The sequence below is a fragment of the Pholis gunnellus genome (assembly GCF_910591455.1).
Source record: "Pholis gunnellus genome assembly, chromosome: 1".
NCBI lineage: Eukaryota > Metazoa > Chordata > Actinopteri > Perciformes > Pholidae > Pholis > Pholis gunnellus.
The window spans coordinates 15,242,278-15,267,058 of NC_136528.1; the positions used below are offsets into that span (position 1 = coordinate 15,242,278).

General features: G+C 40.4%; 4 protein-coding genes across 6 annotated transcripts; 2 read left to right on the plus strand and 2 right to left on the minus strand.

Moving 5' to 3' along the window:
• LOC306699687 (leukotriene B4 receptor 1) lies at positions 1-1,018 on the minus strand (the record flags this gene model as incomplete). The annotated part of the gene is made up of 1 exon (XM_079164398.1): positions 1-1,018. One exon carries the CDS (start codon positions 1,016-1,018, stop codon positions 2-4), a length of 1,017 nt encoding a protein of 338 aa, XP_079020524.1. The 3' UTR covers position 1.
• A 2,395-nt stretch (positions 1,019-3,413) lies between these two features.
• Positions 3,414-12,357, plus strand: LOC306696935 (E3 ubiquitin-protein ligase AMFR-like). The gene is made up of 14 exons (XM_079160662.1): positions 3,414-3,548; positions 4,534-4,853; positions 4,945-5,037; positions 5,162-5,326; positions 6,838-6,993; positions 7,305-7,345; positions 7,925-8,057; positions 8,199-8,332; positions 8,465-8,575; positions 8,939-9,135; positions 9,236-9,339; positions 9,475-9,609; positions 9,806-9,996; positions 10,370-12,357. Exons 2-14 carry the CDS (start codon positions 4,599-4,601, stop codon positions 10,524-10,526), a joined length of 1,872 nt encoding a protein of 623 aa, XP_079016788.1. The 5' UTR covers positions 3,414-3,548; positions 4,534-4,598; the 3' UTR covers positions 10,527-12,357.
• A 448-nt stretch (positions 12,358-12,805) lies between these two features.
• On the plus strand, positions 12,806-16,328 carry gnpnat1 (glucosamine-phosphate N-acetyltransferase 1). 3 transcript variants are annotated; one of them, XM_079162704.1, is made up of 6 exons: positions 12,806-12,931; positions 13,842-14,003; positions 14,229-14,291; positions 14,495-14,622; positions 15,075-15,136; positions 15,299-16,328. In XM_079162704.1, the coding sequence occupies exons 2-6, from the start codon at positions 13,850-13,852 to the stop codon at positions 15,444-15,446; spliced, it is 555 nt and encodes a 184-aa protein (XP_079018830.1). In that variant the 5' UTR covers positions 12,806-12,931; positions 13,842-13,849; the 3' UTR covers positions 15,447-16,328. The 3 variants fall into 3 exon arrangements, with proteins under 3 accessions (XP_079018830.1, XP_079018832.1, XP_079018831.1); XM_079162706.1 differs by having other exon boundaries at positions 12,814-12,910; XM_079162705.1 differs by having other exon boundaries at positions 12,847-12,931; positions 13,839-14,003.
• A 308-nt stretch (positions 16,329-16,636) lies between these two features.
• On the minus strand, positions 16,637-20,857 carry styx (serine/threonine/tyrosine interacting protein). Its single transcript, XM_079167116.1, has 12 exons — positions 20,674-20,857; positions 20,294-20,326; positions 19,581-19,634; positions 19,395-19,492; positions 19,238-19,298; positions 19,093-19,129; positions 18,966-19,005; positions 18,775-18,825; positions 18,097-18,169; positions 17,489-17,582; positions 17,273-17,322; positions 16,637-16,931 (listed from the first exon to the last, which is right to left on the minus strand). Exons 1-12 carry the CDS (start codon positions 20,731-20,733, stop codon positions 16,851-16,853), a joined length of 732 nt encoding a protein of 243 aa, XP_079023242.1. The 5' UTR covers positions 20,734-20,857; the 3' UTR covers positions 16,637-16,850.
• Positions 20,858-24,781: the final 3,924 nt, after the last annotated feature.

Below are 24,781 nucleotides of genomic sequence, written 5' to 3' on the forward strand. Positions count from 1 at the left end.
TTTAACTATCAGACATCAGCTCTATCTGTGTATTTGCTGCCCTCTGTCCAGTCTGCTGTTGTACTACCAGATCCCTGAGTTTGTTGGTGTGCGTGGCCATTTCCTGGAACAGTCTGACCAGTTGGGACTGCTCCAGACTCCCTTGCAAGTTCCTTGCAAAGAGTGCGTATAATACAGGATTCACTGAACTGCTGATGAAAACAAGAGCACCCGAGCTGAAGACAACACTCTTCGGCACACATTCATGTTCGGTGCCTGATCCTAGCACGCAAACCAGATCAATAATGTTGATGATATGGTACGGCAACCAACACAGTGTGAAAGCTATCACCACAGCGTGAACAAGAACCATGGATTTATGCTTTGAGTTAAAACTCATTTTCCTGAGCTGGGCAGCTACTAGAGAGTAACATATACTAAGAATGATAAAGGGAATTACAAAGCCCCACAAGGTCTGCAGACATAACAAGATGATTGCTTGGGTCACAGAGGTGACTTCATGAATAAAACACTGCTCAGTTCCATCACTTCCATCCAAAGGCTGGGTCAGTACAGAGGGCACTCCCAGAAGCAAAGCGAGGAGCCACAAAAGTACCAGACATCTGTTCATAGCACTCTTAGTCTTCCAGCGCATCATCACAAATGGATGACAGATTGCTAAATAGCGCTCCACGCTCATGAGGGTGATGAAGAAAATGCTGCTGAACATGCACACACTGACAATGTACACCAAAGCCTTGCAAAGGGCTTCTCCAAGCACCCAGGTGTGTACCAGGGAGTAGATCCATAGAGGCAGGGTGATGAGGACCAGCAGGTCTGCCACAGCCAGGTGCAGGATGAGCGCCACAGTGTGGGAACGCTGCTTGATGTGTCTCAGGATAGTCCAGATCACCAGCAGGTTCCCCGGAGCTCCCACCAGGAAGGACAAGCCCAGGATCACACAAGCCACTGCTGTCCCGCCGTCAAACTCCTCAGGGGCCATTTCCTCTGAAGGAGACAGCTCAGTTGAGTCGTTCATGTTGAAAGTGTATGTGCTGACAGTGGCGTCTGCATGAAAAGAAAAACAAAGTGCAGTGCTGTACAAGCAAGTCTTAACTTCCCTTTGTGGATAAATTGAACAGGAAGCAGGTTTCTCACAGAGTAGAAGGATAGGACAGGAGGGATAGGCACCCAAAGTAATCACTTTACTGTAGACAGCTGATCTACTATTATTCCAAAGAACTTTCTGTTTCTGTTCTCTGACCATTTTACTACTCGTAATAAAAGAAGTCAGGAAGACTTTGAATTGGCTACATAGGTTGATTTGATCGCCGCAGAATGATTTACTTTCATTACTGCATCGCAAACAAAACAAAACAAAGTTTTTTAGAGTTCCTTTCTCCAATCACTGATTCAACCTCAACTTTTCTACTTCTGAAGGAATCTGCTATTAATTTTGTAGTTTTATGATGGTTGAGGCCCAGAATCCTGTGCATTACTGCCACCTTTTTCTCCAGAGTGCGCATCAGAAACAACGTTGTTCTCCCCCAACAACCTTTGCAATTACATTTGTAACATCACTCCCACACACCAACTTTGGACTCTCTGTCAACTCCATATTGCATAAATGGCAACCGTTTGAATAGTTAATTATTACCATTACTTGCATTTTCGCAGATACAGTCCGGAAATCTGTATGGAATATTTGATCTAATACACACAACACACTATCCTCCATTGTCTTTAACTTTTACACACATCGTGTATATATTGTTACGGACATTTCTGAAGTATAGGCCTGATTTGGTAATAGGTTCCTTCAATTCATGTGGTTCTGATTTGAAGATCCGTGCAGTGATCTCTTGATTATCACACTGAAGGTAGAGCTACAGAAGTCGATGATATTTTAAGTTAAACACATTTTATTTATGAAATGTAATCAGCTTATGGTGTAACTAAATTAATTATAGCTCATGTTATTCATGAATTGCTATTGCAGCTGCACATGTTTAAAACTGGGCATTTGAATGAATAGATTCACATTGATTGCTTCTACACTGCTCTCAGAGATTTGAAACTTTCAAGAATACAAAAAGAGTTTAATTATCACCTGCTCTTTCACGGTCTCTCAACAAAAACAGAATATAAGAACCTTTATTAAATTACATTTATTGCCGGGCTACATTGTTGTATTACATGGTAAATGCAGGAGAGTACATAGAAAAGAACAGTGAATAGATAAAGAATGGGACACACTTCACATTTTAGGTAATCATCCAACCAGTTTTGTGATCACTGTCACCTTAAGGTACCACAAACTGTAAAACATGTTTGTTAGTTAATGTCAGAGAGAAAGGACACGATGGAAGACACTGAAGGATTAGGACTAACAGGAACACTATTAAAGAGCACACTGGAGTGTGGTGGAAGTGGACAGAGCAGAACATGTTATGGAATTTAATTAACTCCAGAAGATGGCAGTAAAACCGTTAAAACAGTGAAACCTCATAGAAGAAGAAGGCTCCTCTCAGTCAGCTTCCTTTAGAACCATTAGAACAACCACAACACCAACATTAGAAACGGGAGAAATGCCTCTGGTAGTAAGGACAATACAGCTATCTTCAAATTACTGGGTTGATTTGAAAGGATAATGAAAATAATCCAACACAAGAATGAAACCCTGTTGGGAAAAGGAGAGAAGGGGGATGAAAACTCTTGGATGGACCATTGAGCAGAAAGCAAATAAATAACTGAAATAAACATTATAGTCCAACTCTCAGTAAAACTACCATGGATATAATTCCTGACTGTATCTCCCATTCCATGGCAAAAAGATAAGGAGTTTATTTTGCATACACAAGCAATAAAGACCTATATATGCAATATCTACGTTGATGTCTTCAAAGAACTCATTGACAAAATTGGTATTTCATGAAAAGATAGTTCCAGATTTCAACATAAATATGATAACAGGCTAGCTCATACAAGGAAATTAAATAGCTGACAAATGTGCAAAGGAAGTCGTAAAACATTGCAATGCCCTTTAGTAAACCGGCAATGAAGACCACAGTTAAGCATAAGCTGATAGACAGGTGGTAGAAGAAGAGAAGAGACAACAGGAAGGTGGATGCAGAATTTAAAGACAAGTAGTTATGATCAGAAGTCGTAGGAGACCCTGAAGAGAGGAAACAATAATTGGCTTACAGGATTCAACAAAAATTCAAAGAAATTGTGATATAAAAATACATGGAAGATGGAAGATGTTATATCTTATATGTTTTCTTTTATTCATTATTAGAATTAGTGAATAGTTTGAATCCCAATCCACACTCCACACCAGTCAGTGGCGGCAATGCACCATCACGTTGTTAACTAACCGCCATAACGCACCGAGAAGACGAAGAAGAAGAAGCAGAACGCTTCTCAGCCAGCTCTCAACTGCCTTCTCGGTGAAATAAACATGACGTTGTTGACAACTACGATGTTCTCAGTGCAGCTGCACTAATAGTACAGCACTGGCTTCAACGAGGGGCGCTGGATATTGTGTAAATCTACATTTGTGACAAACTGTAAGTGACGATTTAATACAAGCGTGTTGTTTGGTGCTCAACTGTGGCTAGCTACGTTGTTAGTGTTAGCTAACGAATAAGCTAGTGTGAGGTAACGTTAGCCATGTAAATAGCTAACGTTAGGGGCGTGAACTCGTATTATTTAGCATTACTTCTATTGCTATTAACGTTAGGTAACGTTGACGTTAGCCAGTTTGATCCCTGGCCCACGGGTTTCACTTTGTTTGGCTGATTTAACCTCTTACATTTCATCAACGACAGTTCAATTCATGGGTAATTTGCACCTTTACTAACTGTCCTGAGCTAACGTGTTAGCCTCGCTTGAGAACTGAGAGGAGGTTAGCTAGCACAGTGGTTCCCAACCTCTTCGGTTTGAAGTAAGTTTCCCCCAGAGCCCTGCCAGATTACATAGCGTTAAATGCCACATGTAGCGTTCAAGTGTGACACTTGACTTAATGTCAATATGTGGACATATTCTTTAATCAAATAATACTTAATACACGGAGATAAAATCTGGCTAGCAAACGTCATTCTTCGAAGTTCTTGAAAACTAGCAAGAAAACCTTTCATGCGTATTTCAAAATCATTACTAAATCACTTACAACACATTAACACAATTTAGCCACGATCCTAGGCTAACACTATTGTATGTTTCCTGTACCATAGGCTCACACTATTGTATGTTTCCTGTACCATAGGCTCGCACTATTGTATGTTTCCTGTACCATAAGCTCACACTATTGTATGTTTCCTGTACCATAAGCTCACACTATTGTATGTTTCCTGTACCATAGGCTCACACTATTGTATGTTTCCTGTACCATAGGCTCGCACTATTGTATGTTTCCTGTACCATAGGCTCACACTATTGTATGTTTCCTGTACCATAAGCTCACACTTATTGTATGTTTCCTCTACCATAGGCTAACACTTCTGTATGTTTCTTGTACCAAGGGCTAACGTTAACTTACTTCTGCCCTCACAGGTCGTTTTTGTGGATCGGGACAAACACTATTTTCACAAGTTGAGAAGTGGACCGTAATCCCTGCAATGCCTCTGCTTTTTTTGGAGAGGTTTCCTTGGCCTAGCCTGCAGACCTACACCGCACTTAGTGTGGCTTTGCTTGCTGGCAGCCTCTTTAGTGCCTACAACACTGTAACTGATCCCGGGTATGGGGTCTTGGAAACAGATGACACGGCAGCTCCAACTGAAGGGGATCTTGAACATCTAAACAATGATATTACTAACACAGAATTGACAACCACTATCCTGTGGTCTATTGCCACTGACAGTCTCTTTGTATGGGTAAGTGTCATCCAGTTATTAATTTGCATTGCTTGATAAGATTATGTTGTTATGAGAACTAATTGTCTCTTTATTCCCTGTGCTCCTCTAGGTATTGGTCAACACATTCTGCTGCTTGTTGATGTTAATTGCTAAAATGATTCAGTATGTAGTGTTTGGCCCGCTCAGAGTTAGTGAGAAGCAGGTGAGTCGGTGTCTTGAACAATGAATACAAGTACTTTCAAGCCCGGGGTATTAAGCTGCTCTACCTAAGTGTAGACCTATCAGGAAAAACAATGCATCTGATTTGCCCTGTGTTTATTCCTCAGCACCTGAAAGATAAATTCTGGAACTTCATCTTCTACAAGTTCATTTTCATCTTTGGGGTATTGAACGTGCAGACCGTGGAGGAAGTGGTCATGTGGTGCCTGTGGTTCTCTGCCCTGGTGTTCCTCCACCTCATGGTGCAGCTGTGCAAAGACCGATTTGAATATGTAAGTATTATGACCTACACTATCGGTTTTCTTTTTTTAATAACTCGCACTAGTACCCCTATCCATGGTTTATGACTACCTTGTGTAATTTATTGAATTATTGACATTATGAGTCTCTTATCGTTCCAAATATACTCTCATCACATGTTTTCCAATTCAACTGAGAATAACTACAACAACTAAGGATATTGTGCTAGATGTCCAAACATCCAGTCAGTCTACGATACAAAGTCGAACTGTTATCAAGACAAACATGAGAAACAAGACAACGCATGATATTTTTGGATGAGCCACTAAATGATTTTCCACACTTGCATAGTTTTATAGTCTGCTTAAGGATCTTTAAAAGATCGCGACAGAGCTCCTATTTGTTTAGGCAGAGGCAGAGGCCCGGCGATTGACGACATCTGTAGCACTTTCAAACTTTATAATGTGCTCTTTTAAGTCGTGGGGAGTAACTGTACTCTTCTCCGCTCTGGATCTATTTATAGTTCCTTGAGCTGGCATGTCGGGCTGCTGATTGACATATCCCCGTATCAGATGGTGGTCTGCATGTTGGGGAAAACAAAATATCAAATTGAATCAACCCCCTTAGCTCTTAAAAGCAATGACATTTATAACGGGCATTAAGTTGGTATGTTGTCTGTGATGTAATGCTGACTGGCATAGTGTACCAGAGGGTGACGTCTGCCCTCCATGCTGTAGAAATGTACCAGCTTGTTTGCTGACTGCAAGTCTTTGTTTCGGTCTCTCAGCTTTGGCTATAGATAAGCATTCATGCGTGTTCTTTTTAGGTTAACGTCTGTCCGTCGTCTTAGCCCAGCGGCCTTCATTCCTGTTTCTGATGGTCAAACTGCTAAAGATGTTGGGTATATGGTGTTGTCAGTGTGCCAGGGAAACCTTCTGCTATTACAGCTTTACAGGATTGATGGAACCCTTTTCATTCATTTCAACTGTTTTAATGTTTGTAATGAGGTTCTACACAACGTGTCAGTTTACAGTCTTAAGCCTTGTTTTCCAGTATATAGATGTTGTCGGGGTTGTGTGAGTTTTCTATTGATTTAAATTAGTAAGGGAAAGGTTGAAAGGAGATATTTCCTCTCAGTTAATAATACAATAGAAATGAGTATGTTTCTGGGCCTGAAGCTAAAACATGTGTATCGATATGTGAGCAGGCTAACAAAGAGCCTCATGTTCTTTGGTAGCTGAATTAATTCTTTTGATTCAGGAATAGTTCATTAACACATGCAGATTTTGTATTCTTTCACAAATGATATTCTTTAAATGCCAAAATGATCTGTACTCTGAGATTATGAGCATTAAAACAAAACACTTTGTCAGAATCCTTTCCCAACTGAAATCTGCAATGAATTCCCAAATAGTTACGACTTTTTCACCTGTACCAGTTATCACATGATGTGTCTTCAGGTGACGTACAGAAACTTTAGGACATAATGAAATGGAGAAAACTTTGTAAGATTAACTTACTATTCGCATGTTCTTCCCTCCAGCTGTCCTTCTCACCCTCCACTCCCATGAACAGCCATGTACGAGTGCTTTGTCTGCTGGTCTCCTTGCTGCTGGATTGCTGTGGGCTGGCTGTGGGCTGTGGTGGTCTGCTGGGAGCTTCCCATGGCATGCACACCTTCTCCTTTATGGCAGCAGAGGTAAGAACCTGGAGCCACAACGTGTCCCAATGAGTGGACAAAGGCATGATGATAGTGGACTCTTGATATCATTCAAGCTTTTGGTTAGGCCCATGTGTGTCATGTATTTCTTTTTTCTTTTCTCTATTAAGCATGCTTATGTGTAAATGGGGCTGGGTGTGTTTCTTGTGCCTTATTGTAAACATTGCTAACTTATTTTCTGGCAGATAATTGGACATTAAAGCAGGAAAAGTGGACTGTTATCCATATCTATATGAAAGAGGTCTACGAGAATTACACCGTGTTAAGCTGTTACCCTTTTTCCTCCTCAGTGTCTGCTGGTGACTGTGCGCACTGGCCATGTCATCATGCGGTACGTTTCTTTCTAAGCCTTCTTACAAATGTGTGCACATTGCAGCACTACGGATGACATAGCAGATTAAGAATCAGGGGCTAATGTTAGCTACACCGCTATACTGTGAAAGGCTTCTTTGTCCCAAAGAGAGTGGTTCAGATTATACGAGCAGTATAGGCGACTCTAATCAGCCAAGGCGCTCATAGATACTCATAAATGTTAGTCTAACAGTAAAACTTGTACTGTTGTCAGGTACAGTGCTGTGGCTGTGCATTACTTAAACACAAACAATGGATTGATTTACCTTACGTTTGTATTTAACATGTGTTGTTACCCACAATAGATTAAGAGTTTATCAGTGTTTGACTATTTTCTCTGTCATTACACTGGTGTTCTCTCTTCTTGTTTGTTATCCTGATGTGTTGCTTCTGATTGCAATACTACCTGTTTAATTGTACCATGATACTTTTACACCATCTTTGTTTCATGCATTTTGAATTTCCAATCCCCATCCATGTTGAGTGCCACGTCATCCACCGCACTGTCTAAATATCACCTCTGTTTCATGGCCTGATCGAGTTTTGCATGTCCCCTCAGATATTCCATTCATCTTTGGGATCTGAACCACCCAGGCACCTGGGAGAGTAAGGGAACCTATGTCTACTACACAGACTTCGTCATGGAGCTGACTATGCTCTTCCTGGACCTCATGCACCATATCCATATGCTGGTAAGACACAGAGGAATCGGTGATCTGTATAGTCCAATATCACAAATGTTCCTCTGAGGGCATTACAATCTGTACAACATCCTCCGTCCTTGGACCCTCGCATCGGATTTTTAATCTTTTTGTCCATATGTCCCGCATTAGCTTTTTGGAAATATCTGGCTGTCCATGGCGAGCTTGGTTATCTTCATGCAGCTGCGGTATCTCTTCCATGAGGTTCAGCGCCGTGTCCGCCGACACAAGAACTACCTTCGTGTCATCAACAACATGGAGGCCAGGTGAAGATACATTTTGATTTATTTGTTTTCCCCTTTTTACCGCCATGGTTTTGCGGTTCTTTGTTTGTTTATTTAAATGATTGATCATTACTTGTTTCATCATTATTTGTACGTGCTCTTTATTTTTTGTAGGTTTGCAGTTGCTACTGCAGAGGAGCTGGCAGCTAATGATGATGACTGTGCCATCTGCTGGGACACCATGTTGACAGCACGCAAACTGCCCTGTGGCCATCTCTTCCACAAGTAAAGTGTTTTAAAAAGAATGTGTTCAGCAATGCCTGCATGGACTTTATTATGTAGTCAGTTATTTTACTGGTACCACTGACCCGTGGCTCGATACATAGCCTGGAAACACTTACAAAATATAGATGGTTGAAGGTGAGACTGCAGAAATAGCAGGCGACCAGATAAACCAGCCTCGAATGCAGTATCCTTTATTTAGCTACTGCCCAAAGTCTTGCATAAATTATGTATATATTTTTTTAGCAGAACTGTTCTTAGCTTTTCTGCACTGATCCTGATGTTGACCGTAGGCCTAAAATGATTGTCAAGTTTTATGCAGATAAATGCCATAATAACATCTGTGAGTTGTGTGTGTGTTTCCAGCTCATGTTTGCGCTCATGGCTTGAGCAGGACACTTCGTGTCCAACATGTCGGACATCCCTGAACATTAATGGGGACGGGGGCCAGGCGAGAGGCCAGCAGCAGGCCGGGGGCATGGGAGACAACATTGGCCCGGTGGGGGCTGCTCCAGATGCTATACCACACATCAACCAACACAATCACTTCTTCCACTTTGATGGTAAGTCTGTCAGACACAGACCTGAGCATGAACCTGGAGGTACCTTACATCAGATGCTGTGTGGGATAATGAATTATAACATCCATACGTTCTCTCACAGGATCTCGCATTGCCAGCTGGCTGCCCAGTTTCTCAGTGGAAGTCATGCACACCACCAATATCCTGGGCATTGCTCAGGCCAACAACTCCCAGCTCATGGCCATGGTGCGTTCATGTATTCTGAACGGTTTTTATACTTTTTAAATGACTGAAACTGTGTTTTAAGAATCGCCAAGTAATCGTTCTCTAAATAGTTTCACGATTGCTCTCTTTGCCTTTGATGCACCTTGTGGTCCTCAGGCCCATCAGATCCAGGAGATGTTTCCTCAGGTGCCCTCATACCTGGTGATGCAGGATCTGCAGTTGACCCGCTCTGTAGAGGTCACCACCGACAACATCCTGGAGGGACGCATCCAGGTGCCTTTCCCAACACAGGTCAATCAACTTTGGCTTCAATGTTAAAAGCAGTGTTTTCAAAATGTCATCGGTGCCTCCGAAAAGGCTAACAGTGTTGATAACACGATGCGTTCCTGCTTCCTCCAATTGTCAGTGCTTTCTGTTTTCATGTTGATCCCGTTCCGACGGTTTACTTTGAAAGGACAGAATTTAACAATCTGTGTTCCTCCCTCAGGCCATAGAGCGCGCCCCCACACAGGCGAACTCTTCGCCAGATGAGCAGGACGGGTCCAGTGGAGCAGCTGAGCAGGGCCTCAGCGAGGCGGACAACATGGAGGTCAGAGGAAGTCGCTTCTCTATGTCGGCCGAGGAGAGGCAGAAGATGTTAAAGCAGAGGAAAGAAGAGATGCTGCAGCAGGCACGCAGGTTTGGACACTGCTGCTTTTCTACCTCACAGAAAGTAGTGCTAAGCTATGTTTTCAATTCAAAATAAAAGACATTTCCTTGTTTTTGTAAAAATTTGTGATCACGTCATAGCTCGGCTGTATAAATCGTCCTTTGTAAATATCGACTTGTGAGATGGGTTTGTCTCGGTCTGTGAACAAATACAATAAAAGACCTTAAAAAGACTTTCTTTACTTGGCTACCAGAATAGCTTAAAGGCCCAGTTGCACACATCTAACAAATAGAACATTTGTTCACTTAATGGTAGACGTTTTCTGCTTGCCTTTTCTCCCCATTATCTTGCATTTTTCTGTTCCCATGATCACACTGTATGTTGTTCATTTTGTCCCTGTAGGAGATATCTGAACACTAGTCCAGAGGACCCGGATGAGGATCTTCCTGGACTGGAGGAGGACATTGTTCCAGAATTGAACTTGACTGTGCTGAGGCGTAGAACCATGGCGGCAGCCGCAGAGAGACGCATGCTAACTCAACAAGACCCCGCACCTTGAAACACGGATTGGCTTCTGCAGAAGAGCACCGCATCATCACCCCAAGAGGCACAGACAAAGCTATTTCTACCCTGCCCCATTGGTTCACAGTCAGTGGTCATCACCTCTTCAAAACAAGAATTAAAAAGCATTGCAAACATAGCCTTTGGACTGGTTCGGCCTGCCTAAATACGGCGGGACTATTGTGAATGACCTCTGCATCACTGATTCCAGAGTATTTTTGGAATATCGTATAAATTGATGGGTGCAAGTCAAGAAATGCAAGGTTGCATTGCCCTTTATTCATGTGCCACACATTGCAACCACCAGCTTCAGTAGGCAGTCGGTTTCTACCGTGATTGCGACTGGCTGTCAGAAATGAGCATGCTTTGCATTCAGAAGAGTCTTTTATGAGAAGGGTGTGGAGGTGTCTTTACTAGATAAAAGCTATTTTGGTCTTTTTAGTTTAGTTTTTCTTTTATCAGACTTTATTTTCACTTGTTTAGCAAATGGCGGAAAGCTACTTCTTCTGAAACCTCAGAAACTCATCTGATGTAATTGTGTGTTCTTATATTATGAGTTTCTACTGTGAATTACGTGTAGGCAAAAATAACATGCTTTTATTTCTTACCTTGGAGTAAGAGAATGTCACTGACACTGTTCAGCCTTTCTGTCAAATACGAATGTTCCTATCAACATAATGCTGCAAACAAAGTGTTTTTGACCCACACGGGTTGTTCTGTATGTAGTGTGTAATATACCACCCATTGGTTTTGTTATTTAACATGGGGGAGTGGGCGTGTAAAGCTTAGTTTTTCTAATAATATTCCCTTCAGATGCGACAAAGGGGATGTATTACATTTTGTACAACTACAATGGCTGTCGTCCTCTGTCTTTATGAAATTGCCCTCTGATAATAAGCAGTTCTCTCTGAGTCAGAACATTTTATTTTCTACTAAATGCATATCGATGGGGTCCGTGGTCATCTGTGTCCATCATTTAGACTTGTTATGGTATGTGCATTTAGTCTGACAGCTGGACTTGCTGGACTCAAGAGGCTCTGTCAGTAGAAAAACATTCTCAAGACTCGACAACAAATCCAGTTGCCATTTAACTCTCTTTCTGGATATTCAATGACCTGAATGATTGAAAATAGTTCTGAATAAATGTTCAGGGTGTTTTATTTGTGCAGACTTTGTCTACTCACATTGAGGAAAGCTTATTCAAAACTCTTAGTAGCAAGGAACATAATCATCCGCTGCTCGAAGATGTTATTTCAGTAATGTGCAGGAATGTACAACATGGACTGGGCCCTTGAAACACTTTCGGTATTTTCAAATTTCTCCAAGTCTGTAGCTGGTTGAGACATGTCAGTGGACACAAAGATGGAGACTGTATTATACGTGTTTGAGGTGAGATATGCATGAATCTAGATGCTTATGTTTCCTTCCACTTTATCCCAAAGAGCGGCCCACAAACTTCCACTAAAGGCTGAAGTATTGTGATCTTTATTTTGTGTTTATTTTATTGCTCAAACTGTTTTGGTGTTGTAAGAAGATGCAATATAGAAAGAAAAAAAAAGACCGTTTTGTTGTTATTTTTACATATTCCATTCAGTTATTTAACAGCTTTTAATATCCATTATATCTTTTCCTGTTCATGGGTTTCCTTCATAACCATTACTTTATTTAATCAAAAGTGAAAAGTGAAATCATTTTTTTTGGACTGAGCTTTCCTGTATATTTGTGCCTAAATCAACAATGGTTCAGTTATGGCTAATTTCTGTAAATCTAGTTTTTGTAAATTATGTTAATACAAAAGACTCAATAAACGGAGCTTCTACAGCTTTTTAACAATATATAATGATGTCGTATTTCTTCTTGAGACTAACCCACTTTTGTTGAAGCGCTGTCAATGTAAATTATCTTTGCCTCTATTTTCCTAACAAAGACTGCTGCAGGCCTGCTTATGTTAAGATTACAGTGTTTAAAAAGTGAGTCCATCCTAATGTGTAGTTTTGACTTTATTAGTCCAATAAGTGTGTGAGATGGACTAAGTCATAAACGGATGCATTTAGCTGCACCTCCCACTGTGAAAACAATATGGGTGGAACATTAGAAGTCCTACATCACCCTCGATGTATATGAAATGATTTCTGTTCAAATCAGTTTTTAATGTTTATTTTTCTGATCCATCGACGTCATTGAGCTGCGCCCCACACCGCCACCACTCTGCCACGTCATACAGAAGGGCTCATGCCGGCATGCGGAAACAGCAGCCGACAACACCCACGCCGGTCAGCCCAATGATGTAGCCCAACCTCCTCCCACACTACTTGTAGAACTTGCCCAATTGTAACTGTGTGTTACCCGGGGACTAGGAACTCAACTGGACTATCGCTTCTGGTGTGTGTGCTCTTTTTACTGGTAGGTAGTTAAGCTTGCTAACCTCTTAGCATGGCAGATAACGCTAACGTTACTGTGAAACGAGAAGTTACAGCTCCGACGCTAACGTCAGCTGTGAGCTTGTCATACACTCTGTAGTATTCAGACGCGGTATAGGTAACGTTTTATAGCTAGCTACCTAATTAACGCGCACTATAGAGATGACAGTAATTAGACAAATTATTTGATGCTAACGTTAGCTAGCCAGAACACCAGACTGTGTGACGCTATTTGATGATCTTGGGCAACATGAGCAGTTTGGTGACATGTAAAACAAGTTAGTGCCAAGGCAACACCCTGCCGTCTTAACACGTAACAAGACCATTGACACAGGCCTATTGTTATTTACGTGGCTTGGGAACGATGACACCACTAAAATGTAATTGTGTTTTGCTGCCATGGGAACTGGAATTATGACGCGTGTGGCTCTGGTTTAAAACTACCCCCCACCACCCACCCACCCACACACACACACACACACACACACACACACACACACACACACACACACACACACACACACACACACACACTCATATTAAGAGGCTTTACAGGAAACCTTCTGAAGTTCTTACCAGGAAGTGCATCTTAATTCATGTTTGCCAACTGGTTTATCAACCAATGAATCGTGGCAGTAAAGTAATGACAACTTTTTACCAAGTGAAACTGTATTTGTCAGGTCAAAGTTCTGTGTCACTTAGAACAAACATACAATCCAGGCTGACCGCACAGCCATGTTAACTCATTGTGCTGATGCAGGATCCTGGATGGATTAGAAAAAGGCTATTTAGTGTGTCATGTTTTCTATGCTTTGCATACATGCATTTATGGGTGTGGACTTACCGGTTTATATGTGTGTGTGTGTGTGTGTGTGTGTGTGTTTTCTAAGCAGATTGTGAAATGCTGCTAAACGAGACTCCATTGTTTGAGCCCTCCCTGCTCCAGGAGCTAGACTGGAGTAGCAACACTCTCTCCTTCTCCCCCCCCATCTCCCCCTCCAGTCCAGGGGAAGGCCTGGTGCTCCGGCCGCTTTGTACGGCAGACATCAACAGGGGTGAGACAGAGACTGGAGGGACAACGTGTTCCAGTACTTGTATTTTCAAGAGAATATGAAGATAAGAACATGACAAACTGGTGTCTTTTTGGTGTCCAATGTAGAGCTTTGGTCAGTTAATACAAATGTTAAACTTATCAGAGAGATAAATGAAGAATTTCCAAGAGATGGAGTGAGGATAACGTCGACATTTTCACCAACTGTTGTTTTGTTTTTGTGTTCCAGGATTCTTCAAGGTTTTATCTCAACTCACTCAGACGGGCGATGTCACACCTGAGCAGTTCACGAGTAAGGCATGCTCAGCTTTTTTAAAAGACAAAAGTTACTATGAAGTTAAACACAAGTGTTTCCATTTTCTTTTCAAACAGTTGTCTTTGTATAAATCACATTTCAGAAGAAAAAGAACCCTCATCCTAGAAACTTTGAATACAAACCCGTGTAATGAAACGTCAATACAGATAAAACAAAACATTTTGTCTGTTGTCTTTCAGAGAAGTTTGAGCACATGAAGAAGACCGGAGACTACTACGTAGTTGTGGTGGAGGACACAAACCTGGGACAGATTGTTGCCACGGCCACATTGATCACAGAACACAAATTCATCCACTCCTGTGCGAAGGTAAATAACACCCCGGCACGCTATTCTCTTATATTTAACAATGGATATTTACTTATTTTAATTAAAAGGATCCCTATCAGCTGATGCCCGTGGTACCAGCGTGTTTTTACTGCTGTCTGAAACATCATATTCATCATTAACAGACTGTATTCAACATCATTGTGTTACGCTATATTTATCACATTTTAACTTTAACTTCTCTCTCCATTTTTCCTAAAGGCTAATCCCCTAAAGAAGTTACTTATTAATGTAATGGTTATTAGAGTGTAGATAATTATTAACGCAGTTCACTACCATAAACCAAATCAAGTTCAATTTGTATTTCCTTAAAAACTATGCAAATTACATTTTTCATCGTGAACATGCATTTTTTTTTTTACAGATCTTGCAATTGACTGAACTGATATGTTTGAAATGAAGATCGTCTCTATTTGATTCTGTTGTGTTTGTAGAGAGGCCGGGTGGAGGAGGTGGTAGTTAGTGACGTGTGCAGAGGGAAGCAGCTGGGCAAACTGTGAGTAGACCTGAGTGACACAAAGGCATTTTGTATTGGTCTGATACTTAAATCCTTGTATTTGTCCCACAAATCAAACACCGTGAAAATGATTCATATGAGAGACTTATTTTTGGATTTATCTTGCTGATTTATTTTCCTCTTTTCTTTCTGTCCCTTAAGGTTAGTTTCAGCTCTCACTCTTCTCAGCAAAAAACTGAATTGCTACAAAACCACACTGGAATGCGCACCTGACAATGTAGCTTTCTACCAAAAGTTTGGATACACCTCCTCACACGAGACTTACATGCAGTGTCGATTTACCAACTGAGGACCACGGCGGCTGTAAACCTTCATTTTGGGGGGCCGTGAACCACACCTGTGAGCCGTTCCTTAATGCTCACCCTGAAGTTCAACACACTCGAGTAAACATAAATGTGTGTTGAAGCCTTTAGCTCAGTCCAATGGCTACCTCACCAATGTGGAGCTCTGTCATCATCTTCCCCCACCATCCGAAGAAAGAAATGTCAGTTCCTGTAAATGGAAATGGTCTTATTGTGTTACATTACGAAGTAATTAGCTGTTTACTAAATTGCATCTGCGACTAAACTGCAACTGTCAGTAAGTACAATTTCTTGGGAAAACCAAATTTAAATAATATTTCTGAAGCAGCTAAATAACTAATTATTATCTACGGCTTCTCAAGTTCACGACAAATCCCAGTATGCTGGAGGGAAGTTTATACATATTTCATTGATCATGAAGGGCAAGTCACCAAAGAAGTTCAGTTTAAATGTGATTAGTTATTAGTACTTTGGGTTTTACTGGGGTTTCATTTTTCTAACATGTCCTATTTGGTACGAAGTGCTCTACATCTGAGCAGGCTTTTCTTTCCTTGACAGTAATGCTGGATGAATAATGAAGGTTTGAATACTACAACATGAAGAATTACTATCAAGACTGTTATAATGTATAATATTTCTAGCGAACAAACAAAGTTTATATTTGGTGAGGCAGAGGTGAACAATTAAGTTCTTAAAGTTTTGTATTTGGGATTTGATCACAGCTGTGATAACGAGTAAAACATTGTGACGGGGAAATGGATCAAATGACTTTGTACATGAACTCTTATTTAAGTTTCTTATTCTGGAAAACAGGGGAACATATTTAATGTAATTTATTCCAAATATGTAAGAGACATAAAATATTCTACAATCTACCATGTTTCTTTGCTTGTGTTTATAGTCTTAAATCAATTCAATTTGTGCTGCAATGCTGATACATACAAAGTGTTTTATTGTACAAAAAGAGCTCTGGGATGGACATGTCTACTAATCATAGTTGTGTCATTTTCAGACCATCATTAAGCAGGTAGATGCATCACTAGAAGGTTCGTAAACCTCTGCCATACAAAGAGGTTGGAAAACCTGACCAAATCTTTTTCAACATTAATTCTAATGTAACTTAATTTACATATCCATGTCATCAGTGTCGTAGATGCTAATTTGTCCAGAAAGGTTGATTGAAATAAAAAGTATAACTTGCTTAAAATTGTAAAATATTTGACAGAAATGCAAAGTTGAGAAGCACAGCATTATGTCATATTAAAAAACAACAGGTGAACAGGACTTAGTCAGACTTGTTTTTATTAAGCAGTTGTTATTCCCCCATTCCTTACTATCCCACATTAAGCCTGATATTAGTCCATAATCCTATTACTCCCAAAATAAAGGCATTAGCGTTTCCTCTTCTCATGTCCTCCACTGGGCGACGTCTTGGCTACTTTCCCTTTTGCCGACTGCCCCACTCTGGTCATCTACACAAATTCAAGTATCGAAAGTGCATAATTGCAATACTGTCCCGCTGCAAATGCAAAATGCTTTAAATACTATAAAACTGCAAAAAATCTCCGATCAGTGCATACAGCTCGAGAAAAAAAAGGAGTTATCAAATTAGCCCGATCCCCTTCAGTACTCCATGTCTCAGACACGAGTGATCACCCCCCCTCCCCTCCCACCCTAGCCCCTTCCCCCTAGAAAAAGTTCAAATATTTACATTTTTAATCCCATTAAAAATGTGGAAAAAAAAAAAATGTTTAGTGCACTGCGCCACACAGCTAAATATCAGCAAAACTCATCCGTTCTGTGCTGCTGTGACCTGCATTGCTCCAAAGTCCTCGTCTTCCTCCAGGCTGCGTTTACGGCTTCCTGTTACAGAAATGTGTCGATGAAAAACAATAACGGAATATAACCGCAGACATCAAGACACCCAGTCAAACAACACAATGCCCCTCAACACTAGTTTGGAACGCTTATCTGGAACGATAAGAAATGGAGCAGACGGGTGTGGCCGAGCAGTGCATCGTGTACAAACCTGGCATTCCAGCCTGTAAGGAAAACGACCGGCCCAACTGCATCGGTGACATCATTTTAATGGTCAGTTTGGCTAGGTAGATCGCTTCATACTCCTAGGAAACAAACATTCATTTCAGAACTCTTACTGTTGTAATAATGAGCATCAGTACGAGTGATGAGGACAGTCAAAAGCACACAGAGCGTTTGGGTGTGTTCATCACTGAACATGCTTCAGAAGCTGGCAGTGTGATCTTTTGCCTCTTCTCTTGAATGAAAGACAGTGTGAACATGATACAGCATTTACTCTTTCAAACTAGATATTTATATAACGTGCCTTCCCTTGTGCACAAACACATGCTTGTCACGACTTACACTAAAAAAAAAAAAAGAGACGACTCATTCTAATATTGCGTGCGAGCCAGGTGACAATAATGAATGTGGCCGAAAAAGGTTGACGACCACAGACGACACATCTTAACCTTCTAAAGTTGAGGAGCTGGAAACGTATTGCGTTGACAAACGAGTTAGTAGCGCATTTTATTTAGAGTAATAAGGTGTGACTTTGACTTTGACTGTCGGGTTGATTGATCAGAACCTGAAGCATTGTGTCTCGAGGTAAAGGCTGACCTGTAGCTGATGCACAAAGCCCACATTGGGGTTGATGCAGAACCTCCTCTCCTGGACGTGGCTGAATGCATCCCTGTAGAGTACATGGAGCAGGAGGTTACAACCACAGATACATTCCACTGCAAGCAGTAACAACAGCAAAGAAGAATAAATAACACCCAGTTGTATGTAAATGTGAAAATAGTTTGTTATTGCAACAGTTATGCTAATTGTTTGCTACTGTGGCAGGTCACTGGACATTTCTACAAGTCAATCAGTTATTTTTGTCTGCCGCTTCTGAAATCGTTGTAGAACACTTTAGAATTGTAAACACTAAGTCAGTGGTACCAGACAGTGGAAATATAGAAAATGTCATTTCATCTTAATCCCTTACTATTTTCAATTTAGGAATTACTAAATTACTATTTAGCAAGCGCTACTTTCATTCCCTGTGCTGCCTTCAGTGAGTTTCTTTATCAAACCTGCACACATCTTTATCTAGTTCTCTTTATTCATGCTTGAAGAAGGCACAAACAAAACGTGATGCATGTGAGGCGTACGTGGTCGTCACACAGTGGAATGAGCATCTAAATCCTTTGATTAAATCATACATTTCTAAATAAGTTAGGCTTGTATTCTAATGGTATAAAATAGAAGGCCATAGTTAAAAGTGAGAAAACAAACAAACGAAACACGAACCGGTATTTCATCCCAAATGTTTCCATAAGGTATGCAATCACTAAGGCAGCGCTGAAAGAATAAATAAAGAAGACAGTTTTATTGAGGAATAAAAAGCAGTTATATGTAATGTAAATTCAGTGCATAATGAGATACAATTAATGTGAAATTAGATAAATCATATTATGAAATGATAACAAAACAAACCTCACCTTCTTGATATCCCTGCATTACCATGCACCAGGACCTTTCCTATAGGAACAAGACAAAAGATTGTTGATTAAAAAAAAAGAAATACTTTCCTACTCGACTCTTTTGACAAACTGCATGCATCCTTACCTCCTGTTGCTAAGCAGCCATCAATAAATTCTTTAGTCTGTTAGGAGGACAATGACGGACAGTAGATCAGGTCAAAACACAAGTGCCTTTAAGTCAATGCAACACTTGCAAAGGAGGAAAGTAAAAAGCCCACAATGTAACTCACTGAAGGGAAAAATCGTATAATATTTTCCACTGGATTGTCAGCAATATCTAACACAAGGTATCTGCAAAAGACACAACGTTAGTTCATTGGTTAGCAGCACTTCAACGCAAGAATGCAGCTCACATCGAGGAGAGCAATCACGGCATTTCTTACTCACCTAAATGTATGAGCGAAATTAGGTTTGATAAAATTGGCTTCGATGTCTTGGCGGACACACACAACATGCGTTATGCCCTGTCTCTCAAGGATTGGCAGCTAGACGACGAGGAAGAAGAGATGCAAATGTGAGCTGTACAAAATATGAGCATCGAACGTGTTCTCTGCGTTTGGCGGTAAAACGTACCTTGCTTTTCATTGCAGCAGAGTAGGGACCTAAAAACAGTCCCGGTAATATCTCCTGAAAATAAAAGATAAGAGCGAGATGTCACGAACAAGCATTTCCCAAACCTGTGATACGTTTATTCACTCCGTGTAACACTAAGCCTCCTCACAAACATGATGTACTACTATGTGTGAATGTCTTATAATATTACATTTAGCAGCCAATTTAACGTCACATGCAGTGTGAGCCTCTAAATACGGGTTCTCTGACCTGCAAACGAGTTTACTCTAATTATCGCTGTGTGATATGGTTGAAACCGACAATAACTCAATATGTTAGTAAGAATATTTTAAAGATATACATCACAAAATAGTAAATTATCTGAATTTATATCTAGAAATAACAAAATTCAAATCTTCATTGCATCAAACAGCGTCTTCAGTAACTTATTTTGAATTTTGCCAAAAACAACAAGACATGATCATATCATCACAGCAATAGCGTGCCAATAGAAGCTGATTATTGGAATACGGCCACACCCTCAAATAGACAACTCATGTGTTGTTTATAGGAACACACTTTCTCACACATTTGCCTGGAATTAACTTGCATTATTGTTGGTAGAGATGGTGACATTATAGATCATTTAACCAGTGTTCATTCCATAACTGCTATCAAACGTGGGGAGATAAAGAGATGTGGTGCCAAGTGTACTGTAGGCTCGTTTTACATACCTGCATGTCTCGTCTCATTGGATAAGCCCAATCCTGTCAAAGGGGAAGTTAAAAGGCAAAGGTTAGAAGCGGAGGAATCTGTCGCTGACAGGGTGGGGGAATGACCACCAGTTCACTCTGTGTGCATTTCATACGTGGCTAATGTTTGGAGATGCTACTCAGTGTTGGCACAGTGATCAGCAACGTTTAGTTAGCCAAGAAGACATCTCGACGCATGCGCATCCAAAGAAAGACCCGAGCGTGTTTTCACAGATCTCCAAATAAAAACCACATATACTTTCCAGCGTGTATTTATGCTGTTAGCCAATAACGCCGGAGTGGAGGTTAGCTCAGATTAGCCCGACAGACACAGTCCACACTCCGGCTTGCTGTGCACTCACCAGAAGGTCCTCCTTGGTCGCGGGCAGAGACGGGAATTGAAGTTTGTTCTCCTCGTCCATTCTGCTGTCTGTTCGGGCACCGCGGGCCCGGCTTCACGCGCGGTATCGGTGCTTTCTCGCGGCGGGGCTAGCTGGACAATCGGTGCAATTTGTTTTGAGGCTCCACATGCATGTCCGCCATGCTGTCCCCTGACAGATGTGTCACGTGACCGCTCGGCAGACTGCAAACTCGTAGAAAGGAGGAAGCGCGAGAGCAACGGCGACGTCCCGCGGTCGATCTACGAAGCGCACAGCGCTCAGGCTCAGGATAGGAGACGATGGTGTATGGAGGGTTATGATGCCCAGTTAGATGAAAACACATCTATAATAACAACATTCTTCTTCTTGTTATTATTATACTAGTAATAATAAATCATAATCCGAGTTTATTTGCCAAGGTATGTTGCACATACAAGGAATTTTGCCATAATTTGGCATAACATTAAACAATCAACACAGGGCAAATTATAGAAACATATTCAAATGTACAATAAAATATAAAATAAAGTGCACAAACAAACAGATAACAGTACTATAAGTAAGTAAAATAAAATGTAATGTAAAGTGACAGGTGTATTTAAATAAAGAAACGGGAGGGTACCAGAAATAAATTGATATAATAATAACAACAATAATAAGGCTAATTATTATTTAGATATTGAATGAAGTCATGAATGAAAATACATTATAATGGGATAACTGGATCGGATGACTGAATTAACCAACTGTAGTTAGTTAAAAGTAATGATAAGGGGGTTTTTGCTGGAGAAAATAACAGGAACACCTGAAAGTAAATCACAGGAAGACCTCAATCCACTACTAATGTTACCGTAGAGATAAATCCACATATTTTTTCCCATTTACAGATGTTGGTGTTATTTTGTCCCCTCTTACTTATTGTCTGGAGAATAGAAGACTAACTGGAAAATTGTATTTCTACTCGATCTCTCCTTGATGTGGTATCATTTTTTCAATTCAGTATCATTAAGTGCTTAAAGCATGCAGGCTTTTAACATAATTTGGCATCTCTCTCTTTCCTTCCTCAAAATCTTTTATTGTTCTGCTCTCACCCCTATCTAGCATCCATTCTTGCTTAATAATCAGATAAGAAACATCCCTGATCTAAAACAGAGTGCATGAATAATTACTAGGTGTTTATTTCGTCTCCTGTGTCATCTGTTTGTTGTTGTGTGACAGTGTAGCATTTTGTGATTTTTGTTTACCGCCTGTCCCGTGGGAGGGGACGGCACTTTCTTCACAGATCAGAGGGAGATGTAATCTCACAGCAGAACTGCTCCAGTCGGCAAAGGTTTGAATGTGTGTTTTTACTATGAGTGCATATGTTTGTGTGTCTGAGTAACATCTGATAGCTCTGCAGCACTGCTGGTCAGCATTTCTTATCAGTGGCTGCCAGGGGCAGATATATCCCCTACTCTCCCTGAAGATGAAGCTTTGAAGAATGTGAATTACATGCACTTCAATGTGTAACACGTAATATTCTTGCACATCTATCTTCCCTCAACTTTATTTCCTCCTAACAAACCTTTATCCTGCTGCTGAAAAGAAATATCCACAAATGGTGAGATGTGAGATGGTTTCCCTGTAGCGATGACATCCTGGTGACAACAGCTCTTTGATTTTCGGTTGTTCCAGGCAGAATTAGAAATTAGCAGCCATGCCAGATTCCTTTGGCAGAAATGTTGTGAGGGGGATCACAGAGCGGGAGACAGTAAACAAAAATGTTGGAGGAAGAAGCTAAGCAAAAAAAAAACAATAGACTACCATGACTGTGTGTGTGTTTGTGTTATATATAATACATACATTTTAAAAAAAATATCCAGTTTCTTTTTTTTTTATTCCAAGTATTTTCTCATCTTTGGCCACGTTCTGCCTTCATTATAAAGAGTGCAGCAGACAGTTAAAATGAAATGAGGAATGACGCAACAAAGTTACCCGACTGGGCTTGAATGTTGTAATTCCAAGTAACACCTGGATACTGTAGTGTTTAGCAAATCCTACTCAAGTCATTGACAATTGTGTATTTTGTCTGAGACTACTTTCAGCTGCAGGTGAATGTGAAACTGACTGAAAATAAACTACCAGTGCTAGTGTTCATTGTCCTGTGAAGAAACATGTCACACAGTGCAGCAGTGTGGCTCAGTGATGTCTTTTTGATGGTGTTTGGACAACAATAGAGCTCTGTAACACAGATGAATACAATGTATTAGGCTTTACAGACAACACTTGTTAGTAGAACAACTCATTGTTGAGCTTGGTCTACTCATGAGAGTTGTTGACAATAGGAAGAAATATAGGATATCTGCAACCTAATTATTTAATCATCACATTTTAAAGCCTTATGGCCTTTGCTTGATCATCACTTAATGAAATTGATTACATTTAATTACAATCATTTATTTTAAAAGTAAATTGATTGTTTTTAATGTTTAAAGTGAGTAATTTAAGGTAATCATCAGGGTCATTTAATAGACTTTGGATAAAATAGAATGGGTCTTTTCACATTAATAATCCATAAATAACACTCTAAACCATGCAAAAAAGCATTAAAAAAATCCATTAATGCCACAATACATCAACCAACGAATAAAATCCTAAAACCCACGATACTATGCCTTAGTCCTTTATAGGTTACCATAATAATTAGGTCCATCTGTATCAGAGATAAGTCAACGTCAGGCTAAAACCTTAAGTGGTGGAGATAGTGCTGTAACTCCCACCTAGAAAGAGAAAGAGCACTCTGAAGTACCTAACACAAATATCAAGTCCCGACACAGTCAAAGAATGACATATATGACATCTACAGCATAGTATAACGTCTTCTTACTTGATAATAGAATTAAGTATTTATATGTCCAACGTCGCTAAAAGTGAATGTGTACTAATTCATTACGATATGTCTGAAGAAGCCATTGTGTTAAATAGATTAAGTGCTTAAAAGAGATGGGTTGGCTCTGAAACAAAATCTGCTGATGGTGACTGTGTGTTCAAATACTTCAAAACACTTGATTTAAAGAGTAAACACAGTTTTACAGACAAATCGTTGTACAATGAACAACACGTTAACCCTACAACATTTAATTATTGGGGATTCATTTACAGACACAACAAGCATAAGATAGTGTTACTTGAATCAACATGTAATAGGACACTGAATAAGAAATGTAGTGTCCTGCGAGAGTAATAATATATAATATATCTGCAGCGAGGTTGAAGTACGATTGTTGGGGTATAACTCACTTCCCAGCTCGTAGTCCTGCTCTGGAATAAAACTCCCCTGTCTTTGTTAGACATGTTAGACATTTCAGAGGGAAACATCAACAAACATCTCGCCATGTTGTTGCACATTCCAATGGTTCCAATTTCACAAACAACAGAACGCCATAACTTCTTTATTGTCTGAGTAGACTATGCCTGCTTTGACCCCGTTAGAGTTCTACCACAAGTTCTGCTCAACCCTGTGTCATCTGAGGATCCACACAATATGAACCATAAAATCTGAATGCAGCAGAAAAAAAGTTATTCTATGTGAAACAAAACTCAGTGTCGCTTTTAGCAGCTGAAACGCTGAGAAGCATGGAATCCATTTTCATCATCAAAGCTTTTTATGGGATGGATGGGACAGCATATAATTATGCAGTGAAATGTCTATTTCTCTCTGTCAAGTCTACACAGAAACTGAAACCCTTGTGAGAAATATTTTGAATCAGGTCAAAGTGTTAATGCAGAATTCGTTGCTTTTGACTGCAGTCATATAAAGATGAGCCATCATCAGCTGAAATCTAAATTAGGGTAGAAACTGGCGAGATTTACGAAATGATTAAGAGAGACTATGAGAGTAGTCTGAGAGCTTGCATGCCATCGAGGTCCCCCATAATGCCGCTCTGCCGGGTGTAACCACTCTGGGCGGCTCCAAAGCCCCCCTGGAGGGAGAAGACTTATTTAAGGTACATAGAGGAGAACAGTAAAGACAGACATAAAACATAAAAACGTGTGTTCTGTAGGTAAGAATTAATTATGTGGTAAAATAAAATAACAAATCGGGCTAGTT

Coding starts and splice junctions, on each gene's coding strand:
- LOC306696935 (XM_079160662.1), top strand. CDS start 4,599: ATGCCTCTGCTTTTTTTGGAGAGGTTTCCTTGGCCTAGCCTGCAGACC. Junction 5,038..5,161: donor TCAGAGTTAGTGAGAAGCAG/GTGAGTCGGTGT, acceptor TTTATTCCTCAG/CACCTGAAAGATAAATTCTG. Junction 7,346..7,924: donor ACTGGCCATGTCATCATGCG/GTACGTTTCTTT, acceptor ATGTCCCCTCAG/ATATTCCATTCATCTTTGGG.
- gnpnat1 (XM_079162704.1), top strand. CDS start 13,850: ATGCTGCTAAACGAGACTCCATTGTTTGAGCCCTCCCTGCTCCAGGAG. Junction 14,004..14,228: donor TACGGCAGACATCAACAGGG/GTGAGACAGAGA, acceptor TTTGTGTTCCAG/GATTCTTCAAGGTTTTATCT. Junction 14,623..15,074: donor TCATCCACTCCTGTGCGAAG/GTAAATAACACC, acceptor TTGTGTTTGTAG/AGAGGCCGGGTGGAGGAGGT.
- styx (XM_079167116.1), bottom strand. CDS start 20,733: ATGGACGAGGAGAACAAACTTCAATTCCCGTCTCTGCCCGCGACCAAG. Junction 19,635..20,293: donor CAATGAGACGAGACATGCAG/GTATGTAAAACG, acceptor TTTTATTTTCAG/GAGATATTACCGGGACTGTT. Junction 19,006..19,092: donor TGGCTGCTTAGCAACAGGAG/GTAAGGATGCAT, acceptor TTGTTCCTATAG/GAAAGGTCCTGGTGCATGGT.